Raw genomic sequence first — 16,657 nt, forward strand, 5'->3', positions numbered from 1 at the left:
GGTGGCGCTAGAGGTAAGGTGTCTGCCTTGCAAGCGCTAGCCAAGGAAAGACCGCGGTTCGGCATCCCATATGGTCCCCCCAAGCCAGGAGCAATTTCTGAGCACTTAGCCAGGAGTAACCCCTGAGCATCAAACAGGTGTGCCCCCCCAAAAAAAAAAGAAAAAAGAAAAAGATACATGCACATTGGTCTTACGTGCATTGGTGGAGAGTAAAAGAAAAAAATAAAGCACAGAACTAAATATCCAAGCCAAAGTGAACACCAATAGAATCAAGAGACACAAACTATAACATTCTAAACTTAAAATTGGCCTTTACATTGGCGGGCCAGGGGGCTAAGGGTGGAGGTATAGAGTGCAAGCTGGGAACTTTGAGGAATGGAGGTCAACTATGGTGGTAGGAATGGCCCTAATTCACTGTCACTGTATACCTTGTATCCAGCTATGAAGGACTTTGTAATTCACAATGGCTTCAATAAAAATAATTATAAAAAGATACATGAACTCCATTTTTCATCTCTGTATCTAGCGTAATATCTTAAGCTATGGAATCAACTTACGTGTCCAATGAATAAGTGGATTATGAAGGTGTGGCATATAACTACACAGCTTCAAAGCACAATAAAAATCATCCAATTTGCCTGTCTGAAAATCGGAGATATGTTGAAGAAGTAAGGCAAAACACAGGAAGAGCTCACTTATCTGTGGTATGCAGAATAATTGAATGAGGAAATATAACATAGTAGAAGAGGATACCTAGATCACTCTTGACACAAGCTTATGAAAGAGATGGACAGAATGAAAGATATCAAAGTAGGAAGAAAATACTGAGAAAAGGAAGTAATGGGGATAAGGAGGATTCAGAAGTAATCTCTTCAGTTATATTGGTGATTTGGGGAAGTAATACAGCCAAAACTCCAAGACATAGGCTTAACAACACTGAAATCATGAGCTCAAAGCCACACCCACTATACTTTGTAAGGTGACTGCCAAAATGGAAAGCAGGGGAGGGTGGGAGGACAGGATGATGGATTATGGAAACACGGGTGATGGGAGTTGACATGCAATAAGATTGGTGTTGAAATATTATATGCCTAAAACTCAACTATCAATAGCATGGTTCTTTGACTAACTATAAAATGTATTAATGTATCTGTGTTCACTTCTATCAATTGGATTAAAATCTATGGGATTAGTACTTGGGATGGGTATTTCAACGATCTCAAAAGACTCACCTGATCCAAAACAGGAAATAAATGAATTAATTATAAGCCAGTCATTACACAACACATTATACAATGCCTTTTTCAGAGCACATAACTTTTTAATGAATAAGATACAAATGAATAAATGTATGGACAAATCCATAAGTATACTTATGCAATGGAGTTGAATGAAGTTAAATTAATAAGCAGTATAATACCTTGACTATGTATAGTTTCAATTAGTAAGATTTACACAAAGGCTTTATAATTTGACTTTTCTTAAATTTTTCTTGATATAGCCACTTACCTTGAGTATAGCATTTAAATGGTCATACTTGGGCAGAGCTTTAGATAAAAAATATTTTATTAGATTCTGTGTCCTACTACCTCTATATAAGAATTTTAAATAGTGCACCTTTTCAGCAGCAACTCAAATTCCACTTATAATACAACATCACAAAAATCACTTTGATTCTATATACTCCTCATGGTTGAAGTCAGGTTCTTGGTTAACAGTAGGACATGGGTTATTTTTATTGTTAAATTATCTTTATGTAAACACCGTGATTACAAATATGATTGTAGTTGTATGATTACAGTCATGTAAAGAACACCCCCCCTTCACCAGTGCAAGATTCCCACCACCAATTTTCCAGATCTCCAATGGGATGTAGAAAGGGAAGTAGAAAGCCTGTCTTGTGTATAGGCATAGGTGGGATGGGGAGGAGGGAGATCGAGAACATGGAGTTTTTGCATTTAAGTTTTATACCTTTGGCCCTAGAAAAATGATAGGTCTGTGGTACAAAGGAGACGTGGTATCACTTCCCTTTAGGTGTCTATATGTTGAAAATGATGTGTCCCACAGAACAATTTAATTTCATTTTTCCCTGTCCACAGGGCCACCAAAGTGAATTAATATAGATTTATAAGTAAAAGGGTTAGAAACTTGTATTTTGAAATTCTATTTTATTTTTAATAGATGTTGGTTAATGACAGAAATATAAGTTTAGACACCATCAATTTAAACTAAGACTTTGGGGGGATATTTTTTCAGTATTTTTTTAATTGACACACAGTGATTTGCACAGTTGTTCATAATAGAATTGTTTCAGGCATACAATGTTTTAACATTGAATTTTGGTGTAGTTGGAGTAGCAATCGCACCATCAATGTTTCCTTTCCTCTACCAATATGCCCAGGTTCCATCCCACCCATCAGCCTGTCCTCTTGTTGGCATATTACACACTTATTTCATATTAACTGGTCCAGTAGAACATAAAAGACTAGAAAATAGAATTCTCAGAAAAATAGATCAATAAAAGTCAATTTGTGATGATTAATGACTATATGTTCTTAACCCTAATCTAGTAGAGGACAATCATTAGTGAGTGCCATGCTCACTGCCCCATTTGGAAAGTTTATTCTGGTATTTAAAGAAGCTCTTTCAATGCTTCTTGCAGAATTGGATTCAGGGCTGTGAATTTTCTAGGCTGTTGCCTCTGCACTGTTGACTTTTGGGGGAATTAGATCTCTCAAGCAGTGTTGGGTTGCAGGGCCAATTCCCAGTAAGTCTTGTCTTGACCCAGGTGACTGGAAAGCTTCATGCAAGGGGCTGAGGAACAGAACCTAACCCAGTGATGCTAAGGGGACCTTATAGGGTTGGACTGGGTGGAATAGAGTATGGTACAAGCAGGGATGTGCCTTGATCCTTGTACAATCTTTCTCTAGTCCACTGGACTTTAAACTGTGGAAGATAATACCAGCACATTATTTTAGCATCTACAATTGAATTTTGAAAACTGATTAAAAATCACAAAACTTCATTCTACTTTTACTATAAAAACCTTTAATTAGGAAGAACACATTTTCTATTTCTTTTCTTTCATACCACAGAGGACCTGTGGATACAGAGGCTCTTCTTAATAAGTAGGTAGAAAGGAATTCTTTTCATACTATCACCTCTCCCTGCACCAATTTTCACTATGTCAAACTTTAAGTCGGGAAGAAAGCGGAGTATTTGCTACTTCTAAAAATGATGAAGAAAAAAAAAAAAAGAAACGAGGGCACCAGAAATAAAGAATGTCAGGGTACCAAAATAATACTTAATCAGAGGTTCCCAAAGGAGATACGTATAAATGGTATCACTTCTTATACTATCTTCCTAAATTTTATTTCTCTCCACTCCAGCTTTCAGATGGTATGAGAATAGTGTTTTTATTGCAGAGGTGACAAAGTAGCTATGAAAAAGTGGCAAATAGCAGTTGGCAATCAACAGGCAGTGCGAAATGACAATATGTTAGCGTCATTGTTGGCACCAAAACCAATGGGAGCAAAGTGCTTCCTGGGTCTTTTGTAGGATCTTTTTGTAGGGACTTATGTGGGACTGCCATTTCTACATGGACATCCTACCAAGGACAGAGACTCCGGGATGACTGGAGAGCAGCCCACATACACTTTAGTTGAACTTTGCTCAACAAACTGGGAGACAGAAAAAAGTTGCAAGTTTCTGTGTCTGAGAAATACAGAGGTGACAAATCGATCATTTCCTCGAGCATTTTACCCACTAGAGAAATGGGGCGGGCTCATTCCAAGTCTTTCGTGGATTGCCAAGACTACTACCATAAATAATTGTATAAGAAAAGAACAAGAATTCCAGAAGGGGCATGTAAGAAGCCCCAGCGGCGGTGTTCCCGGAGCTGATGTGTCCCAGTTGTGAATACATGAACCTTGTGATCTTCTGAGGATCCTCGGGCACCCTAATTAGCCTTGGCAAAAGTGGGTGCTGTCCCTCCGACATCCCCTGGACCATCGCTCCAGGCGCAGGGTGGGAGATTCTTCTTTCCCTGCAGGTATCCAGCTTGCAGGCGTGGTGGGCGCAGCTTGGCACGGTCCCCCTGGATCAGGGATAGGGAACCTTGGTGAGTGGGGAGGGGGATGCAGAGACCGGAGCGGGGTGGGGTCCCCTCGGAGGCGGCGGCGGTGGCCGAGGGGTGTGTCCGGGGCGGGCCCGGAGTCCGGGGGTTCGCTACAGCGCCCCCTGGCCGTGCGCTCCCCGTGGCGCGCCTGGCGGTGCCAGCGGCTGGGGTTCAGCGGCCCCTTTGTGTGCCACGCGCGTCCCCGAAGGAGGGCAGCTCCGGCCAGGCGATCGAAGGCTCCCTTTAGGGGGGGTTGCCTGAAGGGGGTCTCCTCCTCTAGTCCACTCCCTTTTGGGTGGGTTCCCGGTCCCGAAAACTGCAGCCGCCGGGCTGGGAACAACCCCGTTGCCGCGCGCACCCTTCACTACTCCAGACTCCGGCCCCTTCCTTCCTTGCCCCCCATACCTGCCCACCCTCTCCACTACATCCGTCCCCGCTTCGTCTCCCAGCCGGCCGGGGGAGCTTGGAAATCAAACTCCAAATCCGCAGAGCAACTTGGAGGAGACGTCTCGGTGGCAACGTGGGCGCGGGACCTACCGGCACCCCGAGCGCAGAGCCCGAGCCGGGCTGGCCAAGGGGCGCGCGGGAGGCGGGGATGGGGGGCCGGGCGGGAGGAGGCACAATGCGCTCTTGAAGTTACCTGCCCGGCGGTGGCGGCTGCAGCTAGCAGAGGCTGCGAAGAGGGGGTGCGCGCCACGGCTTGGGGGGAGCGAGAGTTGAGCGCTTTCCCCCCTCTTTATTTTTCTTCTTTCTTTTTCTTCTTCTTCTTCTTCTTCTCTTCTTCAACAAACCACCCACGGATGTGAGGGAAGGAAGAGGTTGCTTTTTTTTGTTGTTTTGTAACTCCTGAGTCCAAGACAGACACCTATCTCTCTCTTTCTTTTCTTTTGGGGTCCGTCTTAAAAAAAAAAAAAAAAAACTTGTTTGGCTGAATACTTTTTTTTTAATTGAAAACAAAACAAAAAGAAACAACAACAACAACAAAAGGAGTTGCTGGATGTGAGTGCCATGGACGTAAGATTTTACCCACCTCCAGCTCAACCGGCTGCAGCGCAAGACGCTCCCTGTCTGGGACCTTCTCCCTGCCTGGACCCCTACTATTGCAACAAGGTGAATGTTCGCTCGCTCGCTCGCTCGGCTTTTGTTTCCACGGGGTTCTGGCTGTGGGGGTCCCCGGGAGAAGGGGGGAGGTGCCGGGCCCCGGGAGGTCCCGAGGTTAGGTTTGCTCCAGGGCGCCCGGCTGGCACATCCCGGGGGTCTAAGTGGCCTTTCTAGGCGACGGGGCAGCAAGTGATACGGTTTGCTTGGATCTTTTTCCCTTCTTGCTGCTGGTAGCATCTAGGGAACCCTGCTTAGGTTTGCCGGGGGGCGTTTGGAGAAGAAAAAATTAAGAGTGCAAGGAGAGAAAAACTCATGCAATACTGTGTGTGTGTGTGTGTGTGTGTGTGTGTGTGTGTGTGTGTGTGTGTGTGTGTGTGTGTGTGTGTGTGTGTCTGGGGGGTTTGCAAAGGAGGCTGAGAGTTCAGAGAATTTATATTTTTGCAGTTTTACCTTCTCTGGGCTTATTCTGAGCCATCGTGGAGTACGTTTAGGGGCGCTGGAGGCAATGTTTCTTCCCAGTTCTAGAGGAGTTGCCAAGGGGAGCGAGCTAGGAGCTGGGGTGTCGGGACCGCCCCCGTCCAGCCCCCAGAACTCTTTTGTTTTTCTGAACCTGTGTTTGGTGCTTGGGTACCGCGGGTTGCCCGGGTTGTGGGTCTGGAGGAGAAGCAGCTCCCGGCTTTGGGGAGATGCGCTGGGCATGGATGGCAAATTTGTTTGCAGCCGAGCCAGCAAGAGAGCGAGCGAGGCGCGTTCACGTCTTAAGCTCCTGCGCTTGGCACCGGGTCGGATCCCAAGCCTGGCTGATGGGACCCATATCCGGGGGTGCCCTAGAAGCCAGGGCCTGGGGAAAAGGAGGAGTGAGGTTGAGTTTGCAAAAGAATTGGCCCTGGATGGGGACTCCAGTCTGGGTTATTGATTGAAAGGGGTCCCTTGGTTTCTCCAAAAGGTCCGAGATCGCATAGGGAGTGATTCTCCGGGCTTCCTCGAACTCTGGGTTCCCCAGAAGGGACTTGCAAGGGGGACAGGCTTCCGAACCGCACTTGCAAGGACTGAACCGACCCAGTCTCGGGCTTCTGGATTTGCCACTGCAGTTTGGGGTGGTTTAAAATTAAGCCCGGCTTCTGCTTCTCAGTGAGCCTGGCTGGTAAGTTTAAGCAGTCCCGAAGGCCAGGAGCTCCCCTTAGGCCCCAACATCTCCGAAGTCCACAGTGCATATCGCTGGAAACTCCAAATGTGTGCGTGGTGGCAATTCAGCAACAAACCACCTCCTGCCCCCCCCCCCTTTAGCTTGATACAGTGGGATTTAGTGCACTGCCTGATTTGCACACCCCCACCCCATTCCCGGGCATCCCGCCGCGCCCCCAAGTCCCAACTCTAAGCCTTGATCAATCGGGCACACACACACACACACACACACACACACACACACACACACACACACACACACTTTAACAGGCAGAGCTGAGTTAGCTGAGTTAAGTGATGCCGTCTGTTGCAGAAGCTCTGCTTATTATCTACAATGTAGATATCCAATAAAGGGAAATCCTGATGTTTAGACAAGTTTGGATGCAGGGAAACCTAGTTTCCTGCAAAGCTGAAAGGTTTTCATTCAACAGGGCGTCCTTTTTTTTTTTTTTTTTTTTTTTAAGCTGGGGGGTAAGTTGGAAGGCCCCGGGGAACTTCAGCAAGACAAGTTTGTATGCGCAAGTCTCATTACTGGTGGGAACATGGTTCTTTTATTCTAAAACAATCTGTGCCTTTAGAAACAAGAGTTTTATGTTGGTACGTTTTGTTTTGCTGATATCATAAATACTATTTTTAAGTGGAAAATTTCCGTCTTAGCTTGGAAAGTTAAGAACGCATCCCAACAGTAGCCAGAACCAAATGTCAGATGTTCTGACAGTGAGACAGGACTTATCTTATTAAATTTATCAGTGATTTTAGGCTCCAAAAAGAAGGTAATGACTTGGATACACATTTCAAAGTCATCATTCTCGTGATAGTGGGGTCAGATTTAATTTAAAAGTTAAATGCTTTGGAAAATCAAGAATTGCTTCAATATATTAAATCATTTTCCAATTAAGTGCCTTAAATAATTTTAGTGGATAATGCTGTGAATTGAATAAATTAATTTAGAAAGTCTTCAGAATTTCTGGGCTAGGTCATTGAAGTTCCTTTTAAGTCACCCTGTGTATGTGGAGCAAACTGTTCTTTTTAAATGCAAATTAGCCACTTTTTCTATAGACTAGTTGCAAGTCCTCTATTTAACTTATACGGGGAATAATGGATTTTTAAAGATGCAAAGTCATAAGATGTACTTGGAAGAGGAGGAATCTGCTTCATGGGAAAATTTCTTGCTGGAAGGAATTCCTTCCTGCCAGTTTCTGTGGTGCAGCGTATCAAATATATTTGTCACTGAATCTTGATTCTGTTGAATGTACGGAGTAGGTTTGTTCTGCTCCCCAAAGAACCCAGATTCTCTTTTTTTATCCCACTCAGTCATGATTCCCACTGGAACAAAATTTCTGTCCCACTCAACTATTTGCTTAGAATATAGTCAACTAAAGTTCAGTTTTACAATCACACAAGATTATGTGCAAGGATAGGGAAGATGAGCAGAAGTTTTGGAAGAGGTGAAATCAGAAACGTATGCCTATGTTTCGTGGAAAACAAGTTGGGTCAGGATTTCCCCAAAGAAAGAAGACAGCAAAGAAAACCTTGTCTCTTTTAGGGATATAATGAATATGCATTTCCTGACAAGAAACATTCACTTAGTCAGATTATTTGCTTTTATAGGATGATAACATCATAAATTACAAATTATCTGTATTTTAAATCTGTCAGCACTTTACTAGATAAAGTTGGTGTCCTAAATTCAGTATCTTTCTGTGCTTTCAATATTATTCAATAACATTTTTTTCAATGTCAGAAGAGACCCTCTTGGAAGAAATGAATAAACTCTTCTTGAAGCTTTTCTAAACTAAAACGTGGCTATTTTACTCTGTTGACACTTGCCAGCACTGCTGCTAGCCAGATTGCCCAAACACTACTTACATTTTTCAGCTAAGATACTTCATTTGAGGAAATTGGGGAAAACATTTAATCTAGGATGGCTCTATTGTAAGATTGCATTATGTTATGAACACATCACTATGCAAACTGGCCTCCATTTCCACATGGCCTATTGATGGAGAGAAGGGGGAACAATGTGAATGATGTTAGTTATGGCAATTGTTAGAGACATCTCATACAAACAGGCAGAATGGATGGTATTTGCTGTATGTAGGTCAGCCTTTGAAAGAGAAATGTAACTCAGAGACTACAGAAACATGGAGGCTGGAAGGGTGTTTACCGATGGAACTTAAAAACTTGGTTTTATTTCAGACATTGTGAGATGGGTACATTGCGAGATGCTTTTATCTCGTTACTATTTTAAGTAAAACTGTCTCCATTCATTGAACTCCATGCTACCAAGAGAAATTGAATTAAGGAGCTCGCAATTAGATTTCAGTAGTAAAATATAGTCCTGTTTTTTGTGCTTGTGGAAGATGTCAGAACACCAGTTTGAATATGTACAGAATAATAGCAGCTCCTTTCAGTTTCTTAGTTTAGTGTCAATTCTAAAGATTGTTTTCACTGATTTTAGGCTCAGATGGGACAAAGATGCGGCACTTTTTCTTTTTACAATGATGTGATCTGTTCAGTTATTGCTCAGTATCTGCCCACATAAGGAGTAGTAATACAATTATGTTATGACATGGCTAATGACAGGGATGCTGACCTCTGCCAGCAGTGGGAGAGGAAATAATGGTCTTAACTGTTTTCCGTGGTTGCTTTTGTAGAATCAGGTCCTGAATCTTTCTTCGCTTCATTTAGAAACTGGGAAGTCCAAAATACAAACTGTGTTAACATTAGTTATGTACAAGGTAAAGAATAATGGACATTTAGATTATTGGGCTTTTGTCATTGAAATGAGAAAGAACAGTCTCAAGTCTTTGTGTAAACATAGGAAGATGGATTCATTTGTGATAAATTCTTCCTCAAAATGCCAGGGTTAACATTCAACATTGGATAACTTATGGGGAAATCAGCTTCATTGTGTTATCTGCAAAAATCTCCTTTGGCTTATTTGCCCATTCAGAGAGTATTATTTGTCATAATTTACTGTGACAAAACTCACCACATTTTAAGTCTAGGGTTTGAAGCACATAGATATGGAATTAGTTTTCTGGGTTTAATAAATCTAAGATAAAGGAGTGGATAAGTGGAGGAGAGGGGTGTATACGCAATTTAGAGAACCATGCTTGATTAGTTCTCTTATCTACCTGCTCAACTTCTAGGACTTCAGAAATTCATAGTTGATACTTTGGACAATTAGCAGTGTAATTGAATCACTCCTGGGAGTATTAAAATGTATATCTAAGAAAACTACTAAATTAGATATCAAATTCCCAAATTAGATATCTGATTATTAAATTAGATACCAGATATCTTCAATGTGTGAAACATTTTGGTATCACAAGTCCAAATTTTAGAATCTCTATAAAAAAAACTATAGATATAAAATTTGGAAAGATTTGATATTATGTTTAAAAAGCCTTTACACTGTTGTTTATTCTCATTGTTCAACATATATATTTAAAATGACCAAATCATGATAAATTAACTGATATTTAAATATTATCTAATTTATTATAGACTTTTAAAAAAGTATTTGACTCTACAGGAAGGAAAAAAAAACACTTTAACCTAGAGGAAGTAGGGAAAGTTTCAAGTTTACTATGGCTTTGTTGGCACCAAAGCTGGGTCTTAATATGGATTTTTTTTGGTATATGAGAATGTTTTGGTGCTCATTTACTCTGTGTGTGTGTGTGTGTGTGTGTGTGTGTGTGTGTGTGTGTGTGTGTGAGAGAGAGGGGGGGGGGAGGTGTTCCATGGATAGCCTATACAATAGAGAATTGGAACAAAATCTTGTTTTGTTTTGTTTTTTGGTCATACTTGGGAGTGCTCAGGGGTTACTCTGGTTCTGTGCTCAGAAATCTCTCCTGACAGGTCCTGGGGACCAAATGGAAGGCTCAGATTCGAACCATCAACCGTCCTGGGTCGACTGCTTGCAATGCAAATGCCTTACCACTGTGCTATATCTCTGGCCTCAAATCTTATTATTTTTATGAAGGATTGTTTAAACTAGTGTTTTTCCATATATTTTGTTAGGAAACAAAGAAGTTTAAAAGACCCTGGGGATATTTCTCAACTACTGTGATCCATCCTTTCCTGAATGAGACCTGCTGGTGGTAGCAGATTTGTCTGAGTATCTGATACCTTACCTTCCTTCCTTCCTTCCTTCCTTCCTTCCTTCCTTCCTTCCTTCCTTCCTTCCTTCCTTCCTTCCTTCCTTCCTTCCTTCCTTCCTTCCTTCCTTCCCTCCTTCCATCCTTACTTCCTTCCTTCCTTCCTTCCTTCCTTCCTTCCTTCCCTCCTTCCTTCCCTCCCTCCCTCCTTCCTTCCTTCCTTCCTTCCTTCCTTCCTTCCTTCCTTCCTTCCTTCCCTCCCTCCCTCCTTCCCTCCCTCCCTCCTTCCTCCCTCCTTCCTTCCTTCCTTCCTTCCTTCCTTCTTTCCTTCCTTCCTTCCTTCCTTCCTTCCTTCCTTCCTTCCTTCCTTCCTTCCTTCCTTCCTTCCTTCCTTCCTTCTCCCTCCCTTCCCTCCCTCCCTCCCTCCCTCCCTCCCTCCCTCCCTCCCTCCTTCCTTCCTTCCTTCCTTCCTTCCTTCCTTCCTTCCTTCCTTCCTTCCTTCCTTCCTTCCTTCCTTCCTTCCTTCCTCCATCTCCCCTTCCAAAAGTAACCCCCAATCCTGGAATAACCTCTGCCCTAGGTTTCTCCTCCTATGTTAATTGATTCTGGAAAATTCTTTCTTGTCTGAACTGTCTCACTCTCCCAGTATTTGTTGTGCCATGTGGGTCTTCCCTCAAACTTGACCTAATTTTCTGGTTAAGTAGAATCGCCCAGTCATAAGTCTAAATTCGTCTTTTAAAATCAAGACTTGGGGACGGAGAGATAGCATGAAGGTAAGGCGTTTGCCTTGCATGCAGAAGGACGGTGGTTCAAATCCCAGCATCCCTTATGGTCCCCCGAGCCTGCCAGGAGCGATTTCTGAGTGTAGAGCCAGGAGTAACCCCTGAGCGTAGCTGGGTGTGACCCAAAAAACAAAAAGAAAAAAAAAATCCAGACTTAAACTTCTAACCTTTCCCCTCCATTCTTCATCTGAAAGGATGGCATACAGTCATACAGTCATTTGGTAATATATAGTATCAGACTAAGAAAACACATGATGCCAATAGCAAAATAATCCTGAGAAATTTCTGAGCTCTCAACATTCATCCCTATTATGCATAGTGCATGTGGAATTTAGAATTAAATTTGAACATTTATTTACCAGTAGAAATCTTTATGTAGACTTTGAAATAGCATGAAAGTATAATATTATGACCTATAGTTGGCATACAGTAACTTAGGTTAATTAACTACATTACTTTGCATTCTTATATATTCTTCATAGACTTGGGACAATGGTAACTTCAACAAATAAAATTTATATAATTTGTCATTTTGCATTTTGGCTCTTTGAATGTGTATCTCAGGGTTTCTATAATCAATGGGTAGAATATTTATATTCAACCTTAATAAAATTAAGCATAATCACTGTGAGTTAAGTGTTATTAGTGATGACTTTTAATTTTAGTAATAACTGTTTACGATGAACCATCCTGGAAGCAAGCAAGTCCAAGCATCTAAAATTTATGGTTTTGAAGAAAATAGGCTTGTAGTAGATCATAGTTTAAAATATTATTCCACCAAGAATATCTATGTTTAGAAATTACATAAATGCTTTGTTTCCTTCGCTTATTTCCACTTTGCTATTAGTGATTTATTTATTTTTGAGGGGAGGAAGTTTGGGGATGGTGGGAGGGTGTGGTGACACCTAGCAGAACTCAGGAGCTGTTCCAGGCTCTGTAATTGTTAAAGTTGCTAAGGACCAGAAGTAGAGTGAATTGTGTTCACTGGACTGTCCACTAAAAGAGAGAGCAACATGGCCCAGTTTACGTTGGCCCTAGTGAATCTGGATGTTGATGGTACAACAGACTATACCAGACAAAAAATCATCAGAAAGAGTTCCCTGCTTTTTCTCAACAGGAGGTACCAATATTTTACCAATAATCTTTTTTATGTGTTGGGGGATGAGTGGGGGTTCACACTCAGTTCACACTCAGTTCACACTCAGAACTTATACTTGGCTGTGCTCCTGGCATGTTCAGAGAACCATCTTGGGTGCTGAAGATCAAACCCTAAAATTCTGAGTGCAAGGCAGCATCTTACCTACTGTTCTATCACTCTACACCAAGTGTTTACTTTGGTCCACAGTACATTTATGTTTGTTGGTTGAGAATTGTGAAGTTGGGCCAGAGTGATATATAGAAGGAGAGTGTTTGCCTTCTTGATCTGATTCTATCTTTAGCATCCCATATAGTTCCCTGAGCACAGAGCCAGGAGGAAGTCCTGAGCATTGTTGGGTGTAGCCTAAAACAAAACACAACAAAGAATTGTGAAGTTAACTTTTAAAAGCTGTCTGTTTTCATTTTCTTACAAAAAGAATCACTAATCTTATTTCTAATACTAACGGACATAAAACCAGTGTCACTTTTAATACTTTTTCTGATTGTACATGTTTTTACCTTGCAGTTTAAATGATTTTATTTTGACTAATTACTATTTTTTGTTCCTAAGTTATTTATTTATTTTTTTCAGGCCACACCCTTTGATGCTCAGGGGTTACTCCTGGCTAAGTGCTCAGAAATTGCCCTTGGCTTGGGGGACCATATGGGACTCCGGGGGATCCAACTGTGGCCCTTCCTTGGCTAATGCTTGCAAGGCAGACACCTTACCTCTAGCGCCACCTCGCTGGCCCCATTTTGTTCCTAAGTTATATGTTTATATACCTATCTTGAAAAGGACTTCTGATTAAGCCAAAAGCATAGTTGGTTGGAAAACTTTGCTATTAGCCAAGAAACTATAATGTGTTTTGCATTACTATGTAGACTTGTCTCCAATTTATAATTATGACAATTTAACTCTGCTAAAATTTCTCTTAGCCTCTACTTAGGATTTTCTTAGAAAAACTTGTATGTATATTTTTGTATGTGTGTGTGAATGTGTGTGCTGTGTTTCTTGTGCTTCTTCATATATTTCTGGTCATAAATGCATGAGACCTCTTAAGTGACAGAAAATCTTATTACCACACCTTTAAAAGCAATTTAACTATATTTCCCAGGAAAGAATGCTTTTCACAATGCAGGAACTTAATTGGCATATTATAGGCTAATAAAACTGATACCTTTTTGAAAAACCCATTGATCTTTTGAAGAAAAGACTACCTTTTGTAGAGGATTTGAGATGAAACCCAAAAGACTTTAATTCTGTGTTGACTTCCTCCCTAGGCAAAATAAATATAACAATAAATGCATATGATTTCCTTGCCCCCATATGATTTCCTTGCCCCCAGCCCTCTTCTTTTCTTTTCTTTCTTTCTTTTTTTTTTTTTTTGGCGCCTGACTGTGTTCTCTATCTGGTAAAAGTTCTAACACTAAAACCCTTAATCCACCCTTGTCCCAATCTTCTATGTATCCACTAGAGGAAAGGGAAAAAAATAAAATAAAACAGCAAACCACTAACACTTTTATCCAAGAAACCTTATGAGAATTAAGAAGTCAACAGAGGTAGATTATTATGAAGTCCTGTGGTGAAATATCTTAAAAATTTCAAACAATGGTAGAGCTTAGAATCATACTGTTTTCTCAGCCTATTTCTTCTATTTCTGTTACCCTAGTGAAATAGATATAGACTTGTGATTCTTTCAGGTAGAGAGTAAAAGGGATAACCTTTCTAGAGGGTCAAAGGTGAATTTGGGAAAATGAAGTCTGTGTAGGTAAGGTTTATAATTTCCCTCCCTTAGACATTGAGAAGCACCCCAGGGAACCTCTTTTTCCTTCTTAGCATTGAGAGGCAGGGCACCTAATGAGAGATGTTACTGAAGGGAACTGTTGCCTGTTTTGCAGTGTAAGAAGGTAAGATAAAAGTTTAGAGTAACTGCTACAGAGAGAAAGGCCCTCTTGCTGTCCTTGACTTTAGGGAAACCTGCTCACTGCCCTATAGTGTCACCTGACATAGGGGTTTTAGGAGGAGAGATAGAACATGCAAGATTATTTAATGAATGGACCAACTGGTTCTAAAGATAGTCCAATTACATGGAATGCACAGCAGTGTGCCATCTGATTTCCTTATGTCTTTTAACTCAATTAAATGGTGAATTTAAAATATGAGTGTTATACGTGCTGGTGTGTCCAGACTATTATTATCAAGAACCGTTCCCCATCCTGATGCCAATATGCTTCTGCCTAAAATGCCAGTAACAATTGGATAAAGAGAAATGTTAATAATAAAGAAGCAGGGTAACCTTTCAACAAAAAGTATATTTTATCATTTGGCAGATGCAGTCATGAACATTAATCATAGAAACCTGCAGATAGTAGAAGCTTAATATCAAAGCTAATGATTTATTTTATGTTAATGACTTTCTGCCAGGGCATAAAAGACTGTTCATAATGGACTCTTCGTGCTATGTTCAGTTACTAAGGCTAATGGGATAATCTTTTCTCTCCCAAAATTAAGCTTTTTGAAATAAATTATGCTGTTATTTTTCAAGGTAACTCAAAAAATTTTACTGCAAAGCTAATCTTTTAAGAACTGCTTAAAGAAATAAAGAGGAAGAAAAATCCCCAAGCAGCTTTTCTAGTTCACGAACAGTTTTACTTAATTAGAGAAAGTTTGAACGTATGCTAATAGCTCTGAACTTGCGAGGCCGAATAATTTTAAAGCCAACCCTGGGTGATACTGGCTGCCTTTGGAGGTTCAGTTTTTCTAAACATATCCCACAATAGGATGTGTTTTTGTGATTACCAGCCAATAATGAGCTTACTAGTAGTAAAACATTGAGTTTTTCAGTGGGAAGTTTTAAAAAATCATGTTTACAATTAGTTATAACCAACATTATATTTCAATAAGAGATAATTTGCCTATTAAAGTTCACATAATGTGCTAATCATGTCTAGTGGTTAATAAAGGCCTCCTACCTCACTCCCCTGATGGCTATAAAAGGCTATTATTTTCATGGCAGCAGTTCAGGTACAGCTGCTCTGTGTTAATAATGTATCATTGTCCCACTAATAAACACACCAAAGGTCATCACCCCTAAGCACCTAAACCATCTCTTCTTTCCAAAATATTTATTAACACCTTAAAAGCATATATGTTCATTTTCCCTAGTCTCGAGTCAGTTAATTCCACTCCAAGCTACTTGTGTGATAAAGATTTTGTAACCTGAGCTGGGTTACAGAGGAGATAAATATATATTCATAGCAATCTTCTCTCATAAACATGTTTCCATTTTCCACAGTCATTGACTGAATTATTATAGGGTTGTTATAGTCGTGAAGCCCTTTATAATTAAGTAGGTGTTCCAAAGCAAGAATGTTTTCAGATCTTACATGTTATTTAAGGAGACATTTGGAAGAAAAACAACTTTTCAATAACCAGAATCAATTAAACAGTGAGTCGGGAAATGTGAAAGGGTATTTGAAATCTAAACAGACAGGAACCAGGTTAGTTTATAGACCTGATACCAAAGTGAAATACTATTTGCTTAATTGTTCTTTTGGCATAGGAAAGCAATAATAGTAAAAGCTTCCTAAACCATATTTTCTGCACACAAAGAACATATTCACGTGGGATTTCCATTTTGCTAGAAAATTGTACAAATCAATATGCCAGCACTTATCTGCATTAAAATTAGGTAGAGGACAATTTATAGGCATAGTGGTAGTGTAGTTTTCTTGATACCCTTGGTTAATGCTTAAGATAATCTTTGCTTTTGTGTCCTCAGAGAGAAGGGCCAAAATGTTAAGAGGACAAGACCTGATTTTCTCATCTTGTAACGTATTCTTCTGTTTTCTGCTACTTCTTTTGATAGCCTTACGTGTGTAAGACGTCTTTTTCCTTTATGTGTTGAGAACCCTAAATGTCTTCAGAAGGAAAAAATGAAACTCAACTATGTTTCCATCATCAAGAGAAATGCAAAAGGCAAACTGAAAGGAGGAGCTTCTGTTCTGCAGCACATAATGTACAATGGTACATTTGTCATGCTTTAAATATATAATGCCTACAATAAAATATGTACAGGCACAGTTGTGATCTATGAAGTCCCTGGCTCCAGTGCCATTGTTTGTAGTCTCTACGGTTGTCATACATTGTTCTTTGCACATCATACCCTTACAGCAGAATTTGACACAATTTCCAGCTTTCAGCCCTGCACCATTTTCATTGCACAATA

The 16,657-nt window shown here is 40.7% G+C and overlaps 1 protein-coding gene across 1 annotated transcript in view; it reads left to right on the forward strand.

The window, feature by feature from the left end:
* The first annotated feature begins 5,055 nt into the window (after positions 1 to 5,055).
* Positions 5,056 to 16,657, forward strand: part of TOX (thymocyte selection associated high mobility group box) — a 340,045-nt gene continuing 328,443 nt past the window's right edge. Inside the window, exon 1 of the mRNA XM_049781969.1 lies at positions 5,056 to 5,227. Coding sequence (XP_049637926.1) covers positions 5,126 to 5,227 — 102 coding nt within the window. The 5' untranslated portion in view covers positions 5,056 to 5,125. The remainder of the gene's footprint in view (positions 5,228 to 16,657) is intronic.

This window comes from Suncus etruscus, chromosome 10 (genome assembly GCF_024139225.1).
Source record: "Suncus etruscus isolate mSunEtr1 chromosome 10, mSunEtr1.pri.cur, whole genome shotgun sequence".
Taxonomy (NCBI): domain Eukaryota; kingdom Metazoa; phylum Chordata; class Mammalia; order Eulipotyphla; family Soricidae; genus Suncus; species Suncus etruscus.